The sequence below is a fragment of the Parasteatoda tepidariorum genome, chromosome 9 (assembly GCF_043381705.1).
Source record: "Parasteatoda tepidariorum isolate YZ-2023 chromosome 9, CAS_Ptep_4.0, whole genome shotgun sequence".
In the NCBI taxonomy this organism is placed as follows: Eukaryota; Metazoa; Arthropoda; class Arachnida; order Araneae; family Theridiidae; genus Parasteatoda; species Parasteatoda tepidariorum.
The window spans coordinates 57,120,587-57,140,996 of NC_092212.1; the positions used below are offsets into that span (position 1 = coordinate 57,120,587).

At 30.3% G+C, this 20,410-nt stretch overlaps 2 protein-coding genes across 2 annotated transcripts; one reads left to right on the plus strand and one right to left on the minus strand.

Annotated features, from left to right (window-relative positions):
* Positions 1–408: 408 nt before the first annotated feature.
* Positions 409–9,299, minus strand: LOC107436401 (arrestin, lateral eye-like). Its single transcript, XM_016048110.4, has 4 exons — positions 9,122–9,299; positions 8,029–8,644; positions 3,252–3,414; positions 409–948 (listed from the first exon to the last, which is right to left on the minus strand). The coding sequence occupies exons 1-4, from the start codon at positions 9,207–9,209 to the stop codon at positions 634–636; spliced, it is 1,182 nt and encodes a 393-aa protein (XP_015903596.1). The 5' UTR covers positions 9,210–9,299; the 3' UTR covers positions 409–633.
* A 5,720-nt stretch (positions 9,300–15,019) lies between these two features.
* Positions 15,020–15,634, plus strand: LOC107436395 (SCAN domain-containing protein 3-like). The gene has a single exon (XM_043040415.1). It carries the CDS (start codon positions 15,020–15,022, stop codon positions 15,632–15,634), a length of 615 nt encoding a protein of 204 aa, XP_042896349.1.
* The last annotated feature ends 4,776 nt before the right edge of the window (positions 15,635–20,410 follow it).

The window sequence follows — 20,410 nt, forward strand, 5'->3', positions numbered from 1 at the left end:
TTATTATTGCTTTTATTTTTCTTCAATTCATTAATGCATATTACATAGATTTAAAATAATTCAAGTAAAATATTACTTGTCATCATCATTCTTTACAAGGATTTGTTAATCAACTAATTCAATGAAACTTGCTTTATTATCGCTTTTATTTCTGTTCAATTCATTAATGCATATTACATAGATTTAAAAAAATTCAAGTAAAATATTACCATTAATCACCATTCTTTACAACGATTTGTTATCAACTAATTCAATGAATTTTTACAACTGTTGAAACTTTCTTTTTTGCTTTTATATCTGTTCAATTCATTAATGCATATATTGCATAAATTTAAGAAAAATTTCAAGTAAAATATTACCGGTCATCATCATTCTTTACAACGATATGTTATCAACTAATTAAATGAATTTTTATAACTGTTGAAACTTGTTTTATTGCTTTTTCATTAATGTATATTGCATAGATTAAGAAAGAAAAAAAATTCAAGTAAAATATTACCGGTCATCATTCTTTACAACGATTTGTTAGTCAACTAATTCAATTAAAGTTTACAACTATTGAAAGTTGCTTTATTATTGCTTTTAAGAAATTTTTAATTTTATGGTTCAGATGTTTTTTTAAAGATTCAGCATTTATTCATGGTCTTCGCTAAATTGTCGTCTTCTGGCAAAATCTTCAACTACTAGATCAGCACTCATCTCCCTAGACAGTTGTTTACGAACTTTTTTCTGGAGATTACGAACCTCTCTCTCCTTTTCTGGAGTTGGACTCGTAAGCTTGAAAGGAACGTCTCCGACTAATTCACCACCTATGGCACCCATGTAAAGTCGTACTCTAACCATATAAGAAATCACAATACCAAGAGAATCGTTGTTATTGAGGGTCGAGGAAGCGAGGTTTGTATCCCCTTCTTTCAACATTCCATCCAAGGCAATTCCACGTTTGCTCTAAAATCATATGAAAAAAAAGTAAACAAACTGAAGAATTTTAATAATAATATTTGATTTACACAATTCAATATTATTTTACATTTTTATTAACTCGCTTTTCGTATTTGTGAGAATGTAATATCCATGCTTGACATTCCATTACTAGTTATGATAGTATCTTGACAGCAAAGAACAGAATTTATAGTCATTTTAGTATTAACAATTTTTTTTTTCATTTAAAAGCTCCAACCTCTTTCCAATTTTATTTAGAATACTGGTTGGCAAGTAATTTTAGGAGGGTTCGGATATGTTAAATAATTTTTATCTACGTCCAAAAAATAAAGCTTTTATTCATAACTAGTTTTTTTTTATTTTAACTGAAACTCATTTTAATCCAGAGAAAAATATTTTATTTGTGTAATTTATAATCTCAAAACATTTTTGATCCACTTTTTGACCTTCCGTGCTTCGGACCAAGATCGTGATCGTTTGCAGCTGACCGTCGAGTTAGAGTGTTCAAACCTCATCTGCAATTTTGTGCCTGAAAATAATACACATTTAATAGTTTCCTAACCAGTACAAGCAGTTTATTGCCCCAAGAACTTAATCATTCATAAAAATTTTCGACTATCTGGATTGCTTATATTTTCACTGAAGCTTTGTGTCTAATAACAATCTAATTATTACTCGAATTCTGTCTGCTACAATTATAATTTAACGTTAAATAGAATTTGTCATTAATCAATTTAAAGTACTCAAATCTTATCCAGAGCTCCATGCCGAATCACAATTTTAATTTCACTTTCCCTGACCCCTACAAGAACTTATGAGAATCTATTTTCAATCGAACAACAAATTATGAGAACTTATCTTCGATTGAAATTTTGATCAGTTTCCAACTAACTAGAATGTTCAAATAATTTTATCTGGAACACTGTGATGTCGACAATGAAGTTTCAATCGTTTTCTGATCTCTGTAAATGGAATTTGACTTCACATTATCGCAACAAAGGTAATTTGTTGCGATGTGTCAATTTTCAAATTTGACAAATTTGTCAAATTTTCGTTCACTGTCTGACTGACTAGGGTACTCCAATATCAAATGATACCCATTGTCTGATGCTAGTATAAGTTATAATCGTTTTGTAATTCAAATGGTGTTATCAAAATTTATCTTTAATCACAGTTTTGATCATTTTCTGCGAAAAATAAACAGACATAATATGAATAATAAATAAAAATCAATAAATTTTAAGGATACCTTTTACAAATAGACTTAGGTATAAGACTTATGTATTGCATCTACCATAAATGTAAGTGTACGAAGATTTGCAAAGAATTTTATTCACTAAAAGGAGAAAAAAATTTCGCATTTTTGTTTTATTAATCTTTAAAAAAATTTTATTTATATTTCACACAAAGTTTTAAATTCTGATTATAGAGAAAAAATTTAATGTGTTTTTGAAATTATTTTTTTAGATGCAAGCTTTTATAATTTAAAAACCATAATGAACTTATTTAAACTGTAGATAAAGATCTGTACAAAACAAATTTTTCCTAAGATTCCTTAGGGAACTTCAAATTACAGTGACCTGAAAAACATAGGGTGCCTGAAAAAAAATTTCAAGTAAACCAATAAGTTTGGTGTTTCGTTATTAAGGTTCAGTGAAAAAAAATTGTTTAACAGAGTTGCAAAAATAATAACAGTAACTAAAACGCCGCATTAATTATATTAAAAAAAAGTTTAAGAATTTAAAATAGAAAAACATTATTAAAGATCCCAGACTTACCAACATTGTCTTCCTTAAATATTTAGTTAGATAGCGAACACCCCACCCCGATATTTTACGATAGTTAAGAATCCGTATCCGTCATTGATAATTAAGAAAGCGTTAGCGTATATTTTTTTGTCTAATTATAGTAAATTAATCTATAACAAGTTGGTATTAAGTACTAGCAATTTTCCTAAGTGGTCTCCTTAACCACGAGGATTACAGTTTCGGACTTGGAATTATGATCACTTGAAAGCAAAAGCTTCAGAAATTGCTTCATCCTGCTTAAAAATCTTATTTTGTTATTCTCTGCTGATGGTAACAGATTATTTGGTAGTTAAAATCCGCGTTCGTTATTGATAATTAGGAAAGTATATATTTTTTATATGGTTTTTGTCTAGCAACTTAGTCCATGGGAAGTCAGTTCTAATTAAGACTAATAATTTTCCCTGGGTTTCTCAACCACGAAGATAGCAACTAAGGGTATGAAATTCCGGTCACTTTTTATCAAAAGTCATTGAAATGTATCATCTTGCATAAAAATCTTACTTTATTATTCTCTGCAGATGGTAAGAGATAAAATATTTTAGATAGAGTAGCTCCAGGTATTATGGGGCATCCTTCTTTTGAATCAATACTTGCTACTGCCTTATGATAATGTCCATTCACAACAGTTACTTCGGTATTTTGAATCACATTTACTTTGATATTCCTAAGAATATGTAGATAAATCAAATATATTATTTTGATTGTACCTGAGGACCGTTCTTACACAAAAAAGAGATTCTACTTCCATATTAACGTAAATAGAACTATGTAAATACATTTTTGTTATTATTAGTAACTAATTAAACCGTGGTGACTCAGTGGGTAAAAATTTGAGTTGTCATTGGGACGAACTTCGATTCGGCGTTCGATTCCGGCTTAAAGCTTGAAGCCCATACAGTTTCAGATCAATCAATGGGCACCAACTTGTATGGGAAGCAATGACGTTTAGCAACATCTCCATAATCAAGCCGTTGTCACGAAATTATAGAGCACTTTCGTGACCCCCTTGGTCCACATTGCGCTGTTGCTGGAATGTTTTTAGATAACTAATTAAAATATTTGAAATTTCCAATGTTTAAAACTTTATTAAAGTTACACTAATAATATTTTAAAGTAAAGTACTCCTACCGCATTCCTTTCTGTGCAGAGATGCCAACTTTGCTCCGGACAGCAAATATATATTTTAAAGTGGTAGTTTATCAATTGTGATTCTTGGTTTAATGAATTCAATTTAGTTAATTTTTATACACCACTATTTCCAAATAATTCGTAGGCTTATATTATTCACCACTTTATAGTACATAAGTTATGCTACACCTTTTAAAAAGCAAGCAAAAATAGTCAAATATTTGCCAAATTTACTTTGTACTTGTTTACTGTTTTTTTAATTATATTGGCGTGTCCGGAGCAGTTGGCATCTCTGTCTGTGTACCTAGGGGTCATATAGGTTAAGGTTCCATAATTTTGTGACTAATGGCATTACTTTGACAATGTAGTCAGCATTACGCACTAGCCGACTTTACTCTCCAGACAATAACCCTCGATCTGCAGCTTCTGGATTCAAATCGAATTATCTTCGATCTGGGCTTCAAGCCGTCATTAAGGATTGAACTCCAATACATCAAAATGGCAAATCCGCAATTTTAACGACTTGAGGCATCGCAGCTCTTAAATATATAACAGCCTTACATTAAAAATTAAAAAAAAAAGGTTCTGAAATACGTTTTAAGGAAGCAAACGTTTTTTTAAAAATATAAATCGCATAGTACAGAATTCAAAATGTCTGTATTTTTTTATCATTTTTTAAAGTTAATTTTAAAACTTACTTCTGTGATAAGATACTATTAAATACTGTGCTAAAATTATTTTTTGAAATTTGTATTTTTGAAAGAGCTACATCTGCCGACATGTGGTGGTGTTGCTTACATTCAGTCCTATGGCAATGTAACAGATTGAAGTTTAGAATCTTTTAACTACAATTATGTTTCCCAGGAAGCCATCTTTTTTCTCAACCTCCTTTCATCAATACCCTAAAAACTAATTATCCTATTTTCATTCTTTTTTAATAATGGATAACAGTTCTCCATACTTAAAAACTATTTTAAAAGCTTCAAAAATTGATTTGTAGCCCATAAAAAATTCTGAAATAGATATATTAAAAACATGCCTCCCTCCCAGGGCCGGATTAAGCGTACGAGGGGCCCTAGGGCATTCAAATTTTTGGAGCCCTTAGATTAAATTTTTTTTCGTATATTTTTTAATTTATTCAAATATAAAAGTATTTATATAAAAAAGCATATTTAAAATTAAAATAAATAATAATAAATTAAATTTTACTTTATTTTATTAAATTAGAACTAAAAAATAATCATAACATTTTGAAAAAATTTCATAATTTCTTAATTTTTTAAAATTTATTTTCGAAAAATCCATTTTAAGGGGACCCCTAATCATTGGGGGCCCCAGGCCATGCCTAGTCTGGCCTAATAGGTAATCCAGCCCTGCTCCCTCTGTTGGGCAGAGTTTGATTTAACAGAAAACAAAATCCGAATTTGGATAAATAGTTTTTCATTAATTGATCTGAGACAAGATTGAAAATGAAATTTCTAGAAAAACGCGAAAAGAAATTTCAAAACTCTTTTGTACTAGGCACTTTAACTCCTCCCAGAGTTTCATTTCATGTAAATCATTTAAATGTATTATGAGAAGCGTTTAAAGAATGCAACAAAAAAATTTATTAATTAAAAAAAGGAGGAAGGTGTTTGTTTTGGAGAAAGTTCAAGGCGCTGTTCTCCTTTTATTGCAAACCCCATAGCTAAAAATTGAGAAACGCGAAAGAATTAATTTAATAAATTATCATCACTAAAAATGTCAACTCACTTCTTTTATTCTTTCGAAATTGTTTTCCTTAATTATATTCCTAAATAGAAATAAATAAGACTATTCACAATCTCCCTTTTATAAATAAAGTGGATTTGACAGTTCTATTCTATGTTCAGAAATGTTTTTTTTCTTCTGCAAAGCACTAAATTTTTTATTAGATTTAAATTTTAGATGCTTATTTTTTTTTTAGTGAAAATAATGTTGCACGTAAATACTAGCTTGTGTGATATTCTGAGTTGTCTGATTTAAGGAAATAAATAACAGTTTTATTTTATGAATGTAAAAAAAAAATTGAATTAATTTCATGCATCTCATTCAAGCTATTATATTTGAAAATAAACATTCTAAAGTTGGTTGTCTTAAAGAAAACGGAAAGACAAAAAATGCAATCATAAAATACTAAAATGAGTAAATCATAAAATGCTGCAATAAAATCACAAAATGATTTTCTTAAAATGCTTTTCTTTAACTTCCTGTCGAAGTAGACTTAGCCCAATTTCTGAACATTGTAATTTGCAGGTAGTATTTCTAATTGTTATTTAATATTTTGGCGACGGTTATATATATATATATATAACCGTCGTTGAACATCCGACCCAATTTTGGGTTTACGACTATTAATGTTCAACTCCGTAGCCTTGTAATTTTGAACCAATCCAGAAGATAAAGAAACTCCTGGATCAGTACGCCCAGAGGTACCGATTTGCTATAGAAACATGGAGGACTTTGCGACTCGACAGATTTAACGTGCATCAGTCACCATTTACTTCACGGGGAGTCTTCGGCTGGCGGGGATCGAGCCCTCGACCTTATGGACATGGACGGAGTGCCCTACCTGCCAGGCTATCCCGGCCCTATTTAAAACATTTAAAAAAAATTTAAATTTTGTTCTGACCTTTAACGGCATTTTTAAAAAAAAACTCATAGAAATAAACAAATCAGGAGATAGAATCGCACTTTCGCCTACAGTTTTATTGTAGTGGTCTTTGGGGTAATAAAACTGAAAAAAGTAGTTCACGAAAGCCCATTTTCTCCAATGCTTTAATATTGCCTTGTTTTTAGTTGAAATCAAAGTGAAAAAGATACTTCCCTTTCTATCTTGATTTTAGGTTAAATAGTTGATTTACGTTTTCTTGGTGTTTTTTTTTTATTATTTTTTTTATTGTAAATTACTATTAACTTTTGATGATAGAATGTAATTTGAGAGCACTATACCTTTCAGAGAAAATTGAAAATAAAGGGTAGCTTGATTAGATAAGGAGAAATAGTCCTTGTCAATTTTTAGAACTTATAAAGATCTCTTCTCAAAAATGTAAAACTATGTTTTCCAGATCGTCGCCAATAGCCCATTTTCCAGCTCTAGTGCTAAACTACAACAACAAGTACAAATTAATTTATAAAAACAAGTATCGTTAAATTTTTGAATATGAATAAAAAAAATTTTTCAAACTACTTTTTTATGGATTTTTAATTTTAATACAAATATAACTCCGATAATCCAACATTTTTTTAGTGAGTATTAGACTATATTTTATATACAAAAAAAAATTTACCACATTTTTACTTGTAATTAGAGCATCAGAAAAAATTTGTGAAAAAGACATCGGTGTCAACTTGCGTTAAAGTGTGAAATGAGTCGAAAACAAAGATAATTTTCAAAAATCTCGAAACAAACAAATGTTTACTATTAAACAACCATTCAAAAAACGCTGCTGGCAGAATTGTATTGGTATAATTTTTATTAGAAAAATGAATAGAGAATCTAAAATACCACACGCTTATATCTCAAATTATGATTGAATTACAAATCAAGAAATTTATTTTATATGTTTTGAAATTTTTCTATTTTGTTTAATATGTTTATTGTTGCAGTTCATTTACGTCGCACTAGAGCTGCACAATGGGCTATTGGCGACGGTTTGGGAAACATCCCTGTGGATGATCCGAAGACATGCCATCACAATTTTGATCTACTGCAGAGACGATGACACCTCCGCTTCGGTAGCCCGACGACCTACACGCGAAGTCGAGCACTTTGCGGTAGAACAGTTTAACGAGGACCATTACCGCACACCCTCGGTTCCTACACAGACTGATCCAAGTGGTCACCCACCCGCACACTGACCGTAGCCAGTGATTCTTGACTTTGGTGATCTGCTGGGAACCGTGTCTTAACGATCAGTTCACTGCGGGACTAATATGTTTTGAAAGATACTGCAAAGAAACTGTAATTAAAAAAAAGGATCAAATGCACATTTAGAATTTTTCCTTCCCGTCTCCACACCTCCGACGATTTAGTTTGTCTGAGAGGGAAAAAACCTCTTAACCTCAGACGAAACCTCAAAATACTGACTGAAACGAAACATACTGACTATCAAATCAATCGTATATTTACCTTATTGTTTTCTTGGAATGATTTGTGACTATCATGTGCACTGCAATTTTGTCCCCTTGGAAATAATATTCTTTGTCCAATGTAATCTCAAGTTGAAGTTTTCCTGGACTCAACACAAACCCTTTGCTAACTGATGTACTGGGCTGTCTTGCCAAAGGACCTGGAGTATAATATTGCAATTTCCTTATTGCCATCGACACGGAATTCCTTCTGTGAGGCTTCTCTTCCTTATTATCAGCCACAAACAATTTAAGCTCATAATCTATACCTAAAGGTGCCCCTTGGTCATCAGATCCTGGTTGAATGGTTACAGACGGTGGTGCATTCTCTGGCAAATCAAAAGTAAATGGAATGGCCTTGTCTCCCAGTTTCCTTACCAATTTGTCCTGCAAAGCTGATTTTTCATTTTCCTGTGCAGCTGGGTGGATCTGGTCAAGAGCCAGGTAAAGTTGGCGGCTGAATTGCAGACCCATCACTTCATCTTCCTCTCGTCCGTATCTAAATGTTGTGACCACTTGACCAAATACTTTCCGATCTTTCAGGTAATCGTTGTCGACCAATACCACTCCTTCAACCGGTTCGACAAAGTCGCCATAGTCTCCGAAATCTCTTTTTCCTTCAAACAAAACATTATTTAAAACATTATTTTTTCAAACTGCAAAATTTTTAATACCGACATCTTTCATAAATATTCATCTAACAAAAATCTCAATGCTATAGGAAAAAAATCCTGCATTAAAATCTGCGAATGCATCACAAAATAATGTAATTTGAATGGTGCAATAAAATATTGAAAAACACAGAGGGATATGTTTTAAGACATACACATACAGAAAAATACATCGAACAGAAAAATAAACTGCATAAATAAGATATCATATATAAAAAATTGCAAGTTATAAGGGCTTGTAAGAATAAGCTTTCCTTCATCAGGCACTTAAGAATTATGTGATGAAGTAAAGCTCGTTGATTTCTAATCGCGTAGTTGTATTTTTCTGTGCATGAATATCTTAAAAGATTTTAATAAATATTCTAATAAAATGTCATTTAAAATGTACATATAAAAATATAAATTCATTAATTTTATATTTACCCAAGTATACAGTTAACTTCCCATTTGGAGCAGTTTTCTTAAAAACTTTTACGGCTACTACATATGCTAATAGAAAGAGGGGGAACATTGTTGTTAGTTTGGTGGGTCTTAAAGATGACTTAAAGGGGCATTTAAGCCGTAATGTTGAAACTCATAATGATATGAAACGCCAAAGACTTTTGTACGACTTCTTTAATTTCAGAATCCATATAAATTCAGGGGATGAATACTTTGAAAGAAAGCATGCTTATTGCTTGAAAGATCGATCAAAATAAGAAGATTTATTCATTAAAAGATTAGTTTATTTATGGAAAAAAAGACCTTTTATATATTATTTATTAATTTATTTCTAATTCACTGGTTCTTTTACATTTAAATTTAAGAGAAAATACCAATATTTATAACTGTGGTTTTTTTCATATGTATACTAACCATTTTAACTGTAATAACACAAAAGAATCAAGGAATACAAAAAGATGAATAAATTATTAATTAATTTCAATTCAGAAAAAAAATTCTCGTGAAAACTGATTTTAAACTTTGAATTTAGTGCTTCAATACTACCTTCTTATTTTTACGCTGGGAATCAAATATTGTTCTGATAATTATTTTAAAAAATTATTGTATTAATTTTAAGATTATAAAAATGGAATCAAAGAATACAAAAAAGATGAATAAATTATTAACTAATTTCAATCCCAAAAAAAGAATTTCTCGTGAATACTGAGTTTGAACTTTGAATTTAGTGCTTAAATACAACTTTCTTATTTTTTCGCTGGGAATCAAATATTGTTCTGATAATTATTTTGAAAAATTATTGTATTAATTTTAAGATTACGAAAAGTGCATGTAAAAAAGAAAAAGAAAAAAAAAAGAAAAGAAAAAAAAACAATTTTTAAATTCTCACACATTTTTTTCTGGGTTACGAAGAAAGGTTGCTCACATGATTTAATTCAATATAACTTCATGAATTCTCCAATAAATATGTACTCCCCTCACAGGGGTTCATTTTACGTTATATTTCTTAATATCTGGGGAATAATTTTCTTACATAATAAAATGAGTTATAATAGAGTGAGATTGCAATAACTTGCTTAGTTGTTTTATTCAAGGTTAACAATAGTGTGCTAGTCTAAAGAAAGCGTGATTTTCTAAATGAATTTATTGGTAACACAATTAAATATTTTTATCAGATTGTATCAGTACTACATTGTATGAACTTTAAATCAAGATTATTTATTTAAAAAAATTATTTCTGTGATGTTAACTTGCAGTTGTTTGATGACCAGCATAATTTTTATCTGATTTTGTTTCAAAATTATGTAGCTGAGTTTAATATTATCGGTATTAATTTCTGTTGCTCAGTTTTTTCAGCAAAAATAAATAAATAAATAAATAAATTTTAAAAAAAAAAATAATGATGATGATAATAATAATTGGTGAAATTATTTTTAAATATGATGGTAACGTAGCTGAGGAAAAATTCCTTAAAAGTCAGGGGCTGTCATTTAATTAATCAAAAACTAAAATAAGATATCAGATAAAAATTGAAGCTGCTTTCGAAAAGGAAAAATGCCATTTTGCGATAAAGCATATTAAAATTTGTGAAAGTTTGTTCCATACATATAAGAAAACCAAGCGGGAAAAACGGTTTATGTTCATAAAAACTGATTCTGAAACATAAACGATTCTGAGCGTGGAAGGAAAGGATTTTCAAGAAGAGTTGAAAGAAAGGAAGTATGGCCCATCTTCACTGCGTAATAACTCTCGGGGAAAATCAAGTTTTCACGTTATTGTTTTGTCAATGCGTGGTAGTTCACAAAATGCAACGAATGGCGATCCATTCGTCATTTTTATGAAAATTTGACGCAAGCCGTTCTTTTTCCTAGGTCACATATGAGTGTGAATGAAATAAGCGTTACATTTTTCTCGTTTAAATGAGCTTAAGCTTCTAATTTAATTTAAAATTTCCGAATGTACACATCATGGAAAAAAATTTAAATTGTTTTTTTTTTCTGTTTTAAAAACTTATTTTTATGTATTTTTTTTTCGAAATAATAAAAAAACACTTTACAGTGATTAAAAATATGATTAAGAACAATAATATATTTTGAACTATATCGGATCACCTAATTTTTCGTACTATTAAACATTTAGAATATTTTCCTCAGTTTTATTGTATTGCTTACCACAAGTACATAGCACTTTATCTTAGCTTAATATTAAACTGAGATATTTTTAAAAATAATAATTATTTGGTTTTTATTGAAAAAAAGTGAATAGCAGAACTGAAAATATAGTTATACAATAGGATAACTTTAGCTTAAATTCGAAGTACAATGGTTTAAAGATTATTTTTGGGAAAAGAAATAACAAGTGGCTCACTAGGCACCCTATATTAATAAGCTGTAACTTAATGAACACATTAATTGCAAAAGATTCGTCATCTCTGGTCTAGTGTCTGAGGCTATCCCTGTCAAATCACGAAATTGCGATATTTTTAACGAATAATAGGCTAATTTTATAAATGTTTCGGGGTCTCCCTGGCGGAGCGGTATCTCCCGCCAAACGCAGTGTGAAGCGTGGAGGTGGCGAGTTCGAATCCCGTCGTAACCCTGGGTGTATTCTTTGTGATGTCCTTCTCTAAATTGTTCTATCTGTTCTTCTATTTAAAGGCTTATAAGCTTAAATTGAGCAAACAAGCCTGCAAATGTAAGTAATTTCAATAAATGTTTCCGAGCAGCGATGGCTCACTGGTTTAAGCGCTGAACAGTCATTGTGAAGAACTGGGGTTTGATCCCCAGAGACAGCTTGAAGCCCACCCAGCTTCAGATCGATGAGTACCATTCTGACTGGGAAGTAAAGGCGGTCTGTGTGCAGTGCTGTCCACATTGCCATGCCGTTGGTCACTAAACCTCTGAAACCTTGGGGCTTTTACCTCCATGAACCCCCTGGCCCACAACGGGCTGTTGCGAGAGTGCTTTACTTTTTTTATAACTGTTGTCAGTTAGTAACAGTTGTTTGTGACTATTAAGTTAAAATTTTCTCATCTTTAGCAAGTGTCCTATATACTAATTATGAAAAGATTATAGTGAAACGTCAATAGGAAAAAAAAGCCATATTTTGTCAAAGGGAAAAGCATCTGAGATCTAAATTTTCAATGCATACTCGAGAAGTGGCTACAACGCTACGTTGTCTGGGAGTATAAAATTTTTTAAAATTTAAGAATTAATTGATTCGAAGGTTTTTATTTAGGTTTTATAACATCTTTCCAAATTGACGATTTTTAAAAAAGTTTAAATTATTTGTCCGTTCTAATTCACCACTTGCTTCTTAGCGGCTAGATAGCATAGATAATCTACAATTATAGCTTTGTTTCTATCGTAACTGAGCCACTGTGACTTTCTCTTAAACAGAGTATTTATTATTATTTTTACTATTATAATTTTTATTACTATTATTATTTTATTATTATATATTTAATATTTTATTATTATTATTATTTTTTTTTACTATTATTTTATTATTATTACTTTTATTATTATTATTTTTATTATTATTTTTGTACTATTTTTATTATTATTACTTTCATTATTATTATTTTTATTATTATTATTATTATTATTTTTATTATTAGTATTATTTCAAAATTTACCAATAAGAATTTTTTTTTTTTTTAATTTAAGAAATTTTCATAAAGAATAACTGCTTCTTTTAGATCTAAATAACTGCGACTAAGTGCAAATTCGAAAAATTATTGTACAGAAGCAAGCCGTATTGGGAAAATATTACGTTTAAAGCAGAAAAAGACACCTGTGTTTCAACTATATTTCATAACCATAAATCATTAAAACGCTAAATATAATATTTTTAACTTTCTTTGACTTAAATTAATACAAAATAATAAAAAAAAAGTATGAAAAAAATGTTTAATGAATATTTTCTGTCAAAAGGTTAAGATTAATATCTATTTTAGATTAGAGTGCCTGTATTGTACTCTATTTTAGATTTATCATCTGAAGTTTCAACACCCTGTAAAAATATTTCACTGCATACGTATTCTTGAGACAGGGAAAACAAGCTTTAGTTGTTTCATAATGTGATAGTCGCAATGAACGAACAAGTTACAATCAATAACAAGTTAGAGTTACGTTTATTTAAACTTTTGTGGAATGGAATAATGAGTGGAATAACATACTGATGTGTAACACACTGAGTGTATAATTTCAATTTCCAATACATACTAGGTCCACCTAATATTTAACATACTATACTATACTTTTTAGGCAACATTTAACATACTAGATTCATCTAAAATGACATCATCTTTATCATCCCGAAAATGCGTAACAAAGCTCGCCTTAGTAATATTTGTATACTTGGTATTTTCGGTCAGTTCTCCAGTGGTTAGAACAATAACGTTAACAGCAGCTAATTTTGAATTATATTTATATATTTGTGTTATATACACTAGATATTCAATATTTATACAATATACTTTTCTATTTGAATAGAATTAATACTCTATAATAACTTTGCCATTGAATCTCATTAATAACGTCAAATTATCCTGATTATCTTAAACAATAAATTCATGAAGAAACTTTTAGCGTTGCTTACGTTACGTAATTTGGACTTTACCTCCAATTTTTTTGTTTCAGAAATATTTCATTAAAACATTTTAAAAAAATCTTAAGTACTTAAAACAACTTTTAAGCATGGATAAATAAGTTGAGGTTATTTAATTTATTTTCTGTTACAGCAAAAATGTGGTTCCATGTGTTTCTTTTTTGGATTTGCATTAAGACTCTAATTTTTTTTTTTTTTAATATATATATATATATATATAAAAAATTATTCAGGCAGTTAAATATAGCTTATTTATTGCTGCCATATGTTAAGGATATTATCAAGTAACAGTCCTATTTAAGCATTATATTATTATTTTTAAACATTTAAACGCAATTGAAAATAATTTTGTAGTTACTTTGGTTAAGTTATATATAAATGTACTAAATATAAATGTACTTAGGTTATATATAATGTATTTTTTACAGTATTTGTAGAAAACTATTGCAATAATTTACTTTAATTACTGTCACTAGACGGAATAATAAATTTACTTTAAAATATTTGCTTCGAATTAAATTTAAACTTAATTATTGTCGGAGATTAAATTTTAGATCTGTTGTACCCCATTCTTTTGAGTACTGCAATCTTATAAAAAATTTGCAGTAAACAAAATATTTAGATATCATAATTTTTTATACGACTTATATGTCAAGCAAAGATTCATTACGTATTTCATCTTGCAGGTTAGAGCCTATTGATTGGAACTTGAAAGAAACAAGTGTAGTTCGATCTCACAACGTATTAATGTCAAGACATTTTTCGCACTATAACTCTTAAATAAATAAACATTACATTACAGTAAACTTATAGCTAACTTAAATTCATATAAAAAACCATCTTACCAATCTGGTGAATTTGAATTTCCGTAATATGTACGACTCTAGATTAAATATAATTCACATCTGTTTAACTAAATTGATAGTGTAATTCAGTGTTTCCCAACGTGGGTCCCACGCCCCACCGGGGGGCAATTTGATTATTAAGGGGGGGCAATTCGAAAATGGACTCTACACGAGTTTAACCCTTTTGCTCCGGGCCATTTAAATGCAATGCTAGATTTCGGTAACAAAATTGAAAGAAAAAGGCAAATTCTTAAATAATTGCGACTAATAAATATTATAAATTCGTTTGACGAGACCAAAATATCAATTGGGTTCTCGGCGTCGTCAAGTTAACCTCTCTGTGGCAGGCTCCGCGTGGACCCCCAGAAAAAATCAAACTATAGGAGGGAATTCAATAAAACCGTCAATATCAGCATTTCTTGAAATGGTTCTTGACAAAGATGTAAAAGCTATGCCACTCAGTAACAATACTGATAGCAGAAGAATAGACGAAATGATTGAAGATATTGAAAAACGACTTGTTGAAAAGTGGAAAACTAGAAAATTCTCAGTGCAAATGCATGAATCAATTTTGATAGACAGTGTGGCAGTATTGATAACTTACTTAAGACACATTGATAAAGGGCATTTTGCTGAAGAGATGTTGTTCAGTAAAAGATTAGAAAGCATCACTACCTCCAAAGATATATATAATAAGCTAAAAAACTACTTAGATGTCAATAATATACCAATGAAAAATATAACTTCTTGTGCTGCAGATGGTGCTCCTAAGATGATGGTCAAGAAAAATGACTGCTTAAAATTGATAAAAGATGAGAATCCAGAAATGATTTTTGTGCATTGTGCTATTCATAGGGAAAACTTGGTAGCTAAAAACATCTCACCTGTTCAAAATGAAGTACTGCATTCAGTAATAAAGTGCATCAATGCTATCAAAACTAATGCCAAATGTGAGCGTCTCTTCAAGCTATTTTGTGAAAAGAAAAATGCAGACCATATGAGACTTTCATTTCACACTGAAGTAAGGATGGCTCTCTAAAGGGAACTGCTTGAAAAGATTTATGAAACTGTTTGATACACTTAGTGATTTTTTAAGTGGCAAACATGAAATGAATTATCTGTTAACAGTCGATGGTAAAGCATTTGTGAGTTATTAAGCCGATATCTTTGAAAAACTAAATATATTAAATAAGCAACTTCAAGGAGCAAATAAACTCTTGTTGATGCAAAAGCGAAGATAGTGGGTTTCATTACCCTTATTGAGTTATATTAGAAATATATTAACATCAAAAATTTTGAACAGTTTCATTGGCTCCAAAAATGTGAAGTAAATGATACCGCTTTACTTTGTGGCGTAACTATCACTTAAAATAATGAATACCAATTCACTGGTATATAAGACATGTTAACTTGATTCTATCTTGAGGTATCTTTTGATAGATGAAGGTTGACATAGTATAAGATTAAAATCCCTTATTGTCGATCATCTAAAAGTTCCATCGACTGATTTAAAAGAAAAATTTTCCGATTTAAAACAAATTGATTTTCCTACATGGATGATGCAGCCAATCAATTGTCTGAATATGCAGTATCAAGAAGAACTCGCAGAAATGCAAAATGATGAGTCAGTTAAAACTTTATTTAATATAAAAGGAGTGATGGCATGGCTTTGTGAGGAAACAGAAATCAAATAACCAAATGTGAAAGAAAACTATTTTTACCGTTTCCATCTTCATATTTAACTGAATGTGGATTTAGTGCTGTAAATGATTTACTGGTAAAAAAAGGGAAATCGTCTGGATATAACACTGGGAGACTTCAGACTGAAGATAACCAAATTGGAACCTAACATAAAATCTCTGTGCACCAAGCATCAAGGGCAAGAGGATCTCGCTAAATTAAAATATTTAATTACTATAGAAAAATCTTTATTAAAATTATTTTGAATTTGAATTTTAGTTTTTCATTATATGTTTTGAAAATTTACTTACTGTGCTGCGTTAACAATTTCCAAGTGATTTCTTCCTAAAACCTATTATTTAAGTTTCTTAAGCGAACAATAATTTTTTTTTAAAATTAAAAATAATGTATATGCTACATAGGGGGCATAAGAATTTTAGAAAGGCTTAGGTGGGGCATGGCACAAAAAAGGTTGGGAAACACTGGTGTAATTGTATATAAAGCACCATGGTAAAGGCGAATCGATATTGTTTTGTGATCTATTGAAATAGGTCATATTAGTTTTCAGATATTAAAAATAACCTAGATATAAAGAAGCAGTGAAACAAACCTGAATATCATATGAATATTTTCACAAAACTATTTACCTGATATAAAATATATTTGCTAAAATAATACAAAAGGAAAGTGAAAAATCAAGAATGAATATTGTGTTATTATACAATACATCTGCTTTTCAATATCAATATAATTATAAATACTTAAACCTCAAATAGAGTATTCCATTTAGAAAGTACAGTGCGCAAAAGAAGGAAACAGCTTGAGTAACTGCTGAGCTAATGATTAGTTTTTAACGAATTAATATTAGGGGTTCGAAGGGTTAATCTTTATTATGCAAATTAATTAGAGTAGGTGATATTTTTAGTGACGAAACACCAGGCACAAAAACGTAATACTCTTTTTGAACAAACATTCCTTTTGTTAAACGAATTTGCATTCTTTGCCTTCAAAAAAATCTGATTCCAATTGAAAAATATTATTCCAATTGAAAAATATTATTGCAATTGTTTAGTCAGGAATGCGGTCGAAATTTTGGACACTATTTAATTAATTATGTTAATTTATTTTTTACGCATTTGGCATATCTTGAGAACTTTTTAAGCAATACGAAAAAAATTTGCGCTCAGTTGTAAGGCTAAACTATCCAAAGATAATTCCAAGCAAAAAATAATAATTACTCGTGGTGTCCTTATTTTTATTTATTTATTTGCTCACAATATTTGAAATTAAGATTAAAACTAGATTAATGAATGTACTTTATTATTCTAAACAGAAAATAAACCATTTTCCTTACATATCATGTCTTAACGATTGTCCCGCAATGGACTGATCGTTAAGACACGGTTCCCAGCAGATCAACGAAGTCAAGCATCACTGGCTGCTGTCAGTGTGCGGGTGGGTGACCACTTGGATCAGCCTGCGTAGGGACCGAGGGTGTGCGGTATTGGTCCTCGTTAAACTGTTCTATCGTAAATTGCTCGACTTCGCGTGTAGGTCGTTGAGCTACTGACGCGGGGGTGCCATCCCCTCCGCAGAGGATCAAAATTGTGATGGCTCGTCTTCGGATCATCCTCAGGGATGTTTAACAGACCGTCGCTTATAACCCATTGTACAGCTCTAGTGCGACGCAAATTAACTGCAATTACAATTACATATCATTATGAGTAATTATTATTCGATGTATTATTTGAAAATAGGAAAATCATATCATCACCAAAAAAGTTGTTTCATAAAAACTTTTTTTTACCTTTTAGATTTCACTTTTATCTTTTAAAACGTGTCTTGATGAATATGAGCTAATATTGATGAAAATGGGCTGATATTTTAAATCAAATGGAATATTACTAGAAAAATAAATAATTAAAATTCGATAAAAAAAACTTGATTTTTTTTAAAAATAATTTTTCTTTCTTTAGCAAGTTAAAAATATTTCCAAATACAATTACTGTAAATAAATATCATGCTAGTTTTTTAAGAAAATTGCAATTTGAATATACTAATTTATAACGTATCCTTCAAAATAATAACCAGGCAAAAGGAAACTCTTTTACTATGTTGTAAAAGAGTAACAACTAGGCTGAGACATTAAGTATTTGAACCAATTTGCGTTTAAAGTTATACATTTTTAGGATTTCTTTCTTTTTGTTCTCTTTTTCTTTCTTTTTTCAAATTTATCCTTCATATGTGACTCTTATTCTAAATATATTTTAAAATTAAAAATTAATTTTTAAAAAAAATTAGGCAAATTTCAAAAAAAAAAAAAAAAAACTTATTTAACTATTTTTTTGCTTTTTATAATTTTCTCAATTTTTTTTTATTTCAATAAATAAAAAATTGCAATTTTAACGTCGTCGTTGTTCTTTTACGTCGCACTAGAGCTGCATAGCATAATGGACTTTTGGCGATGGTTTGGGAAACATCACTGAGAATGTTCGGAAGACATGAGATCAAAATTGCGATCCTCTGCAGAGGGGATGACACCCTGCTTCGGTAGTCCAACAACCTGCATGCAATTTAAACACGTAAATAGTTTTAATTAGGTAGACCTAGTAAAAAAATTTCAGTAATCGTAATTTTTTGAGCCATTTTGTTAGGGTGAACCCTTAAATTAAATTCGGGTAAACCTTTTTGTTTATTTAAATTCTTATAAGAATTGAAAAAGGAAATTTTAGGCGAACTTGTTTTATTACGAATCCGGTAGTTTTTTAATTTTATTTTGTATTATATTTTAATTACTTATTTTTTATTTTATTTATTGACTTACTTTATTTATTTACTTATTTTATTTATTTTCCTATTTTATTTACTTATTTTATTTATTTATCATCGATACTAGAAACTAACGTCGTTACTATAAGAAGGGACATAATACATCAAAGTGAAACTTGGAAATATTTTCAATAACCATTCTCAGCTCTTCTCTGGTTCCAGAGCTAGGGAGTCAGAGTCGAAGAAAATTTTCCAAAAATCCGAAAAATTTTCGTGACTCTGACTTCGGTTAGTGAAAAAATTGAAAGAGAATCCTCTGGAATGAAAAAAAAAAGAAATAAAAGAAAGATTTTAGACGTTGGTTAAATGCAATAAGCTGTGATTACGTAGACTAGGGTTCAACCTTCAATGATGGCTTGAAACCCTCCCAGCAATCAGTGGATGCCAGTTTGTTTGGAAGATAAAAGTTGCCTATGAGTAATTCAGGACACAAACAGAGCGTTGATCTCAAACTTTTGGAGCCCTGCCTGACGTCCTGGACTCCCTCCTCCCTGGCTCACAACCAGCTGTTGAGGGAATACTTAACTTTTTCACACGTCGGAGTTGGTCAAAGTCTTTAGGAATGTCTGAAGTCGGAGTTGACCATTACAAATACAAACTCCAAAGCTCTAAATATTTTCGCCGACAATAAAACAGGTTTTAATGTTTCCAATCTCTCTTCCTAAGTTGCAGTTCGTTAGATTTCGGTATAATTTTTGTTTTTCCTCATTTACATGTTAATTTGAAACTGCTAATTTGCATACTTTTTCAACTTGATTTCTTTCAAAATTCCATAAATATTTAAAGATGATCATTACTGAACACTCTGTACACACAAAAAAAAGAAATTATTTGGAATGAAAACCTCTAAGTCATCGCAAATAACTCATTATAATTTAGCTCAAATGGTTAAATGCGATCTAAAAATAATTAAACCATAGGAAAAATGCATATATAAAATTTACATTTTAATTATTTATATGAAACTCTGTTTCTGCATACATTTATCAAGAACATTTTGTACTGGTCTGCTAATTCTACACTGCGAGATTTTAAAATCATTTTCCCCCAAACCACTATTTTCAAACTGAGTGCGTCCCCCAGTCCTCTGCAGAGGGGATGGCATCCCTGCTTCGGTAGCTCGACGACCTGCACGTGATTGAGTCGAGCACTTTAGGGTAGAACAGTTTAACGAGGACCAATACCGCACACCCTCGGTCCCTACGCAAACTGATCCAAGTGGTCACCCACCCGGACACTGACCGCAGCCAGTGATGCTTGACTTCGGTGATCTGCTGGGAACCGTGTCTTAACGATCAGTCCACTG

Bases quoted from the DNA above. Each gene is read 5' to 3' on its own strand.
- LOC107436401 (XM_016048110.4), bottom strand. From the start codon at position 9,209: ATGTTCCCCCTCTTTCTATTAGCATATGTAGTAGCCGTAAAAGTTTTT. The intron at 8,645-9,121 runs GTAAATATAAAA...TTTTGTTTGAAG, and splicing joins GAAGTTAACTGTATACTTGG to GAAAAAGAGATTTCGGAGAC. The intron at 949-3,251 runs GTAAGATTTTTA...ATATGATTTTAG, and splicing joins CATCTGCAGAGAATAATAAA to AGCAAACGTGGAATTGCCTT.
- LOC107436395 (XM_043040415.1), top strand. From the start codon at position 15,020: ATGGTTCTTGACAAAGATGTAAAAGCTATGCCACTCAGTAACAATACT.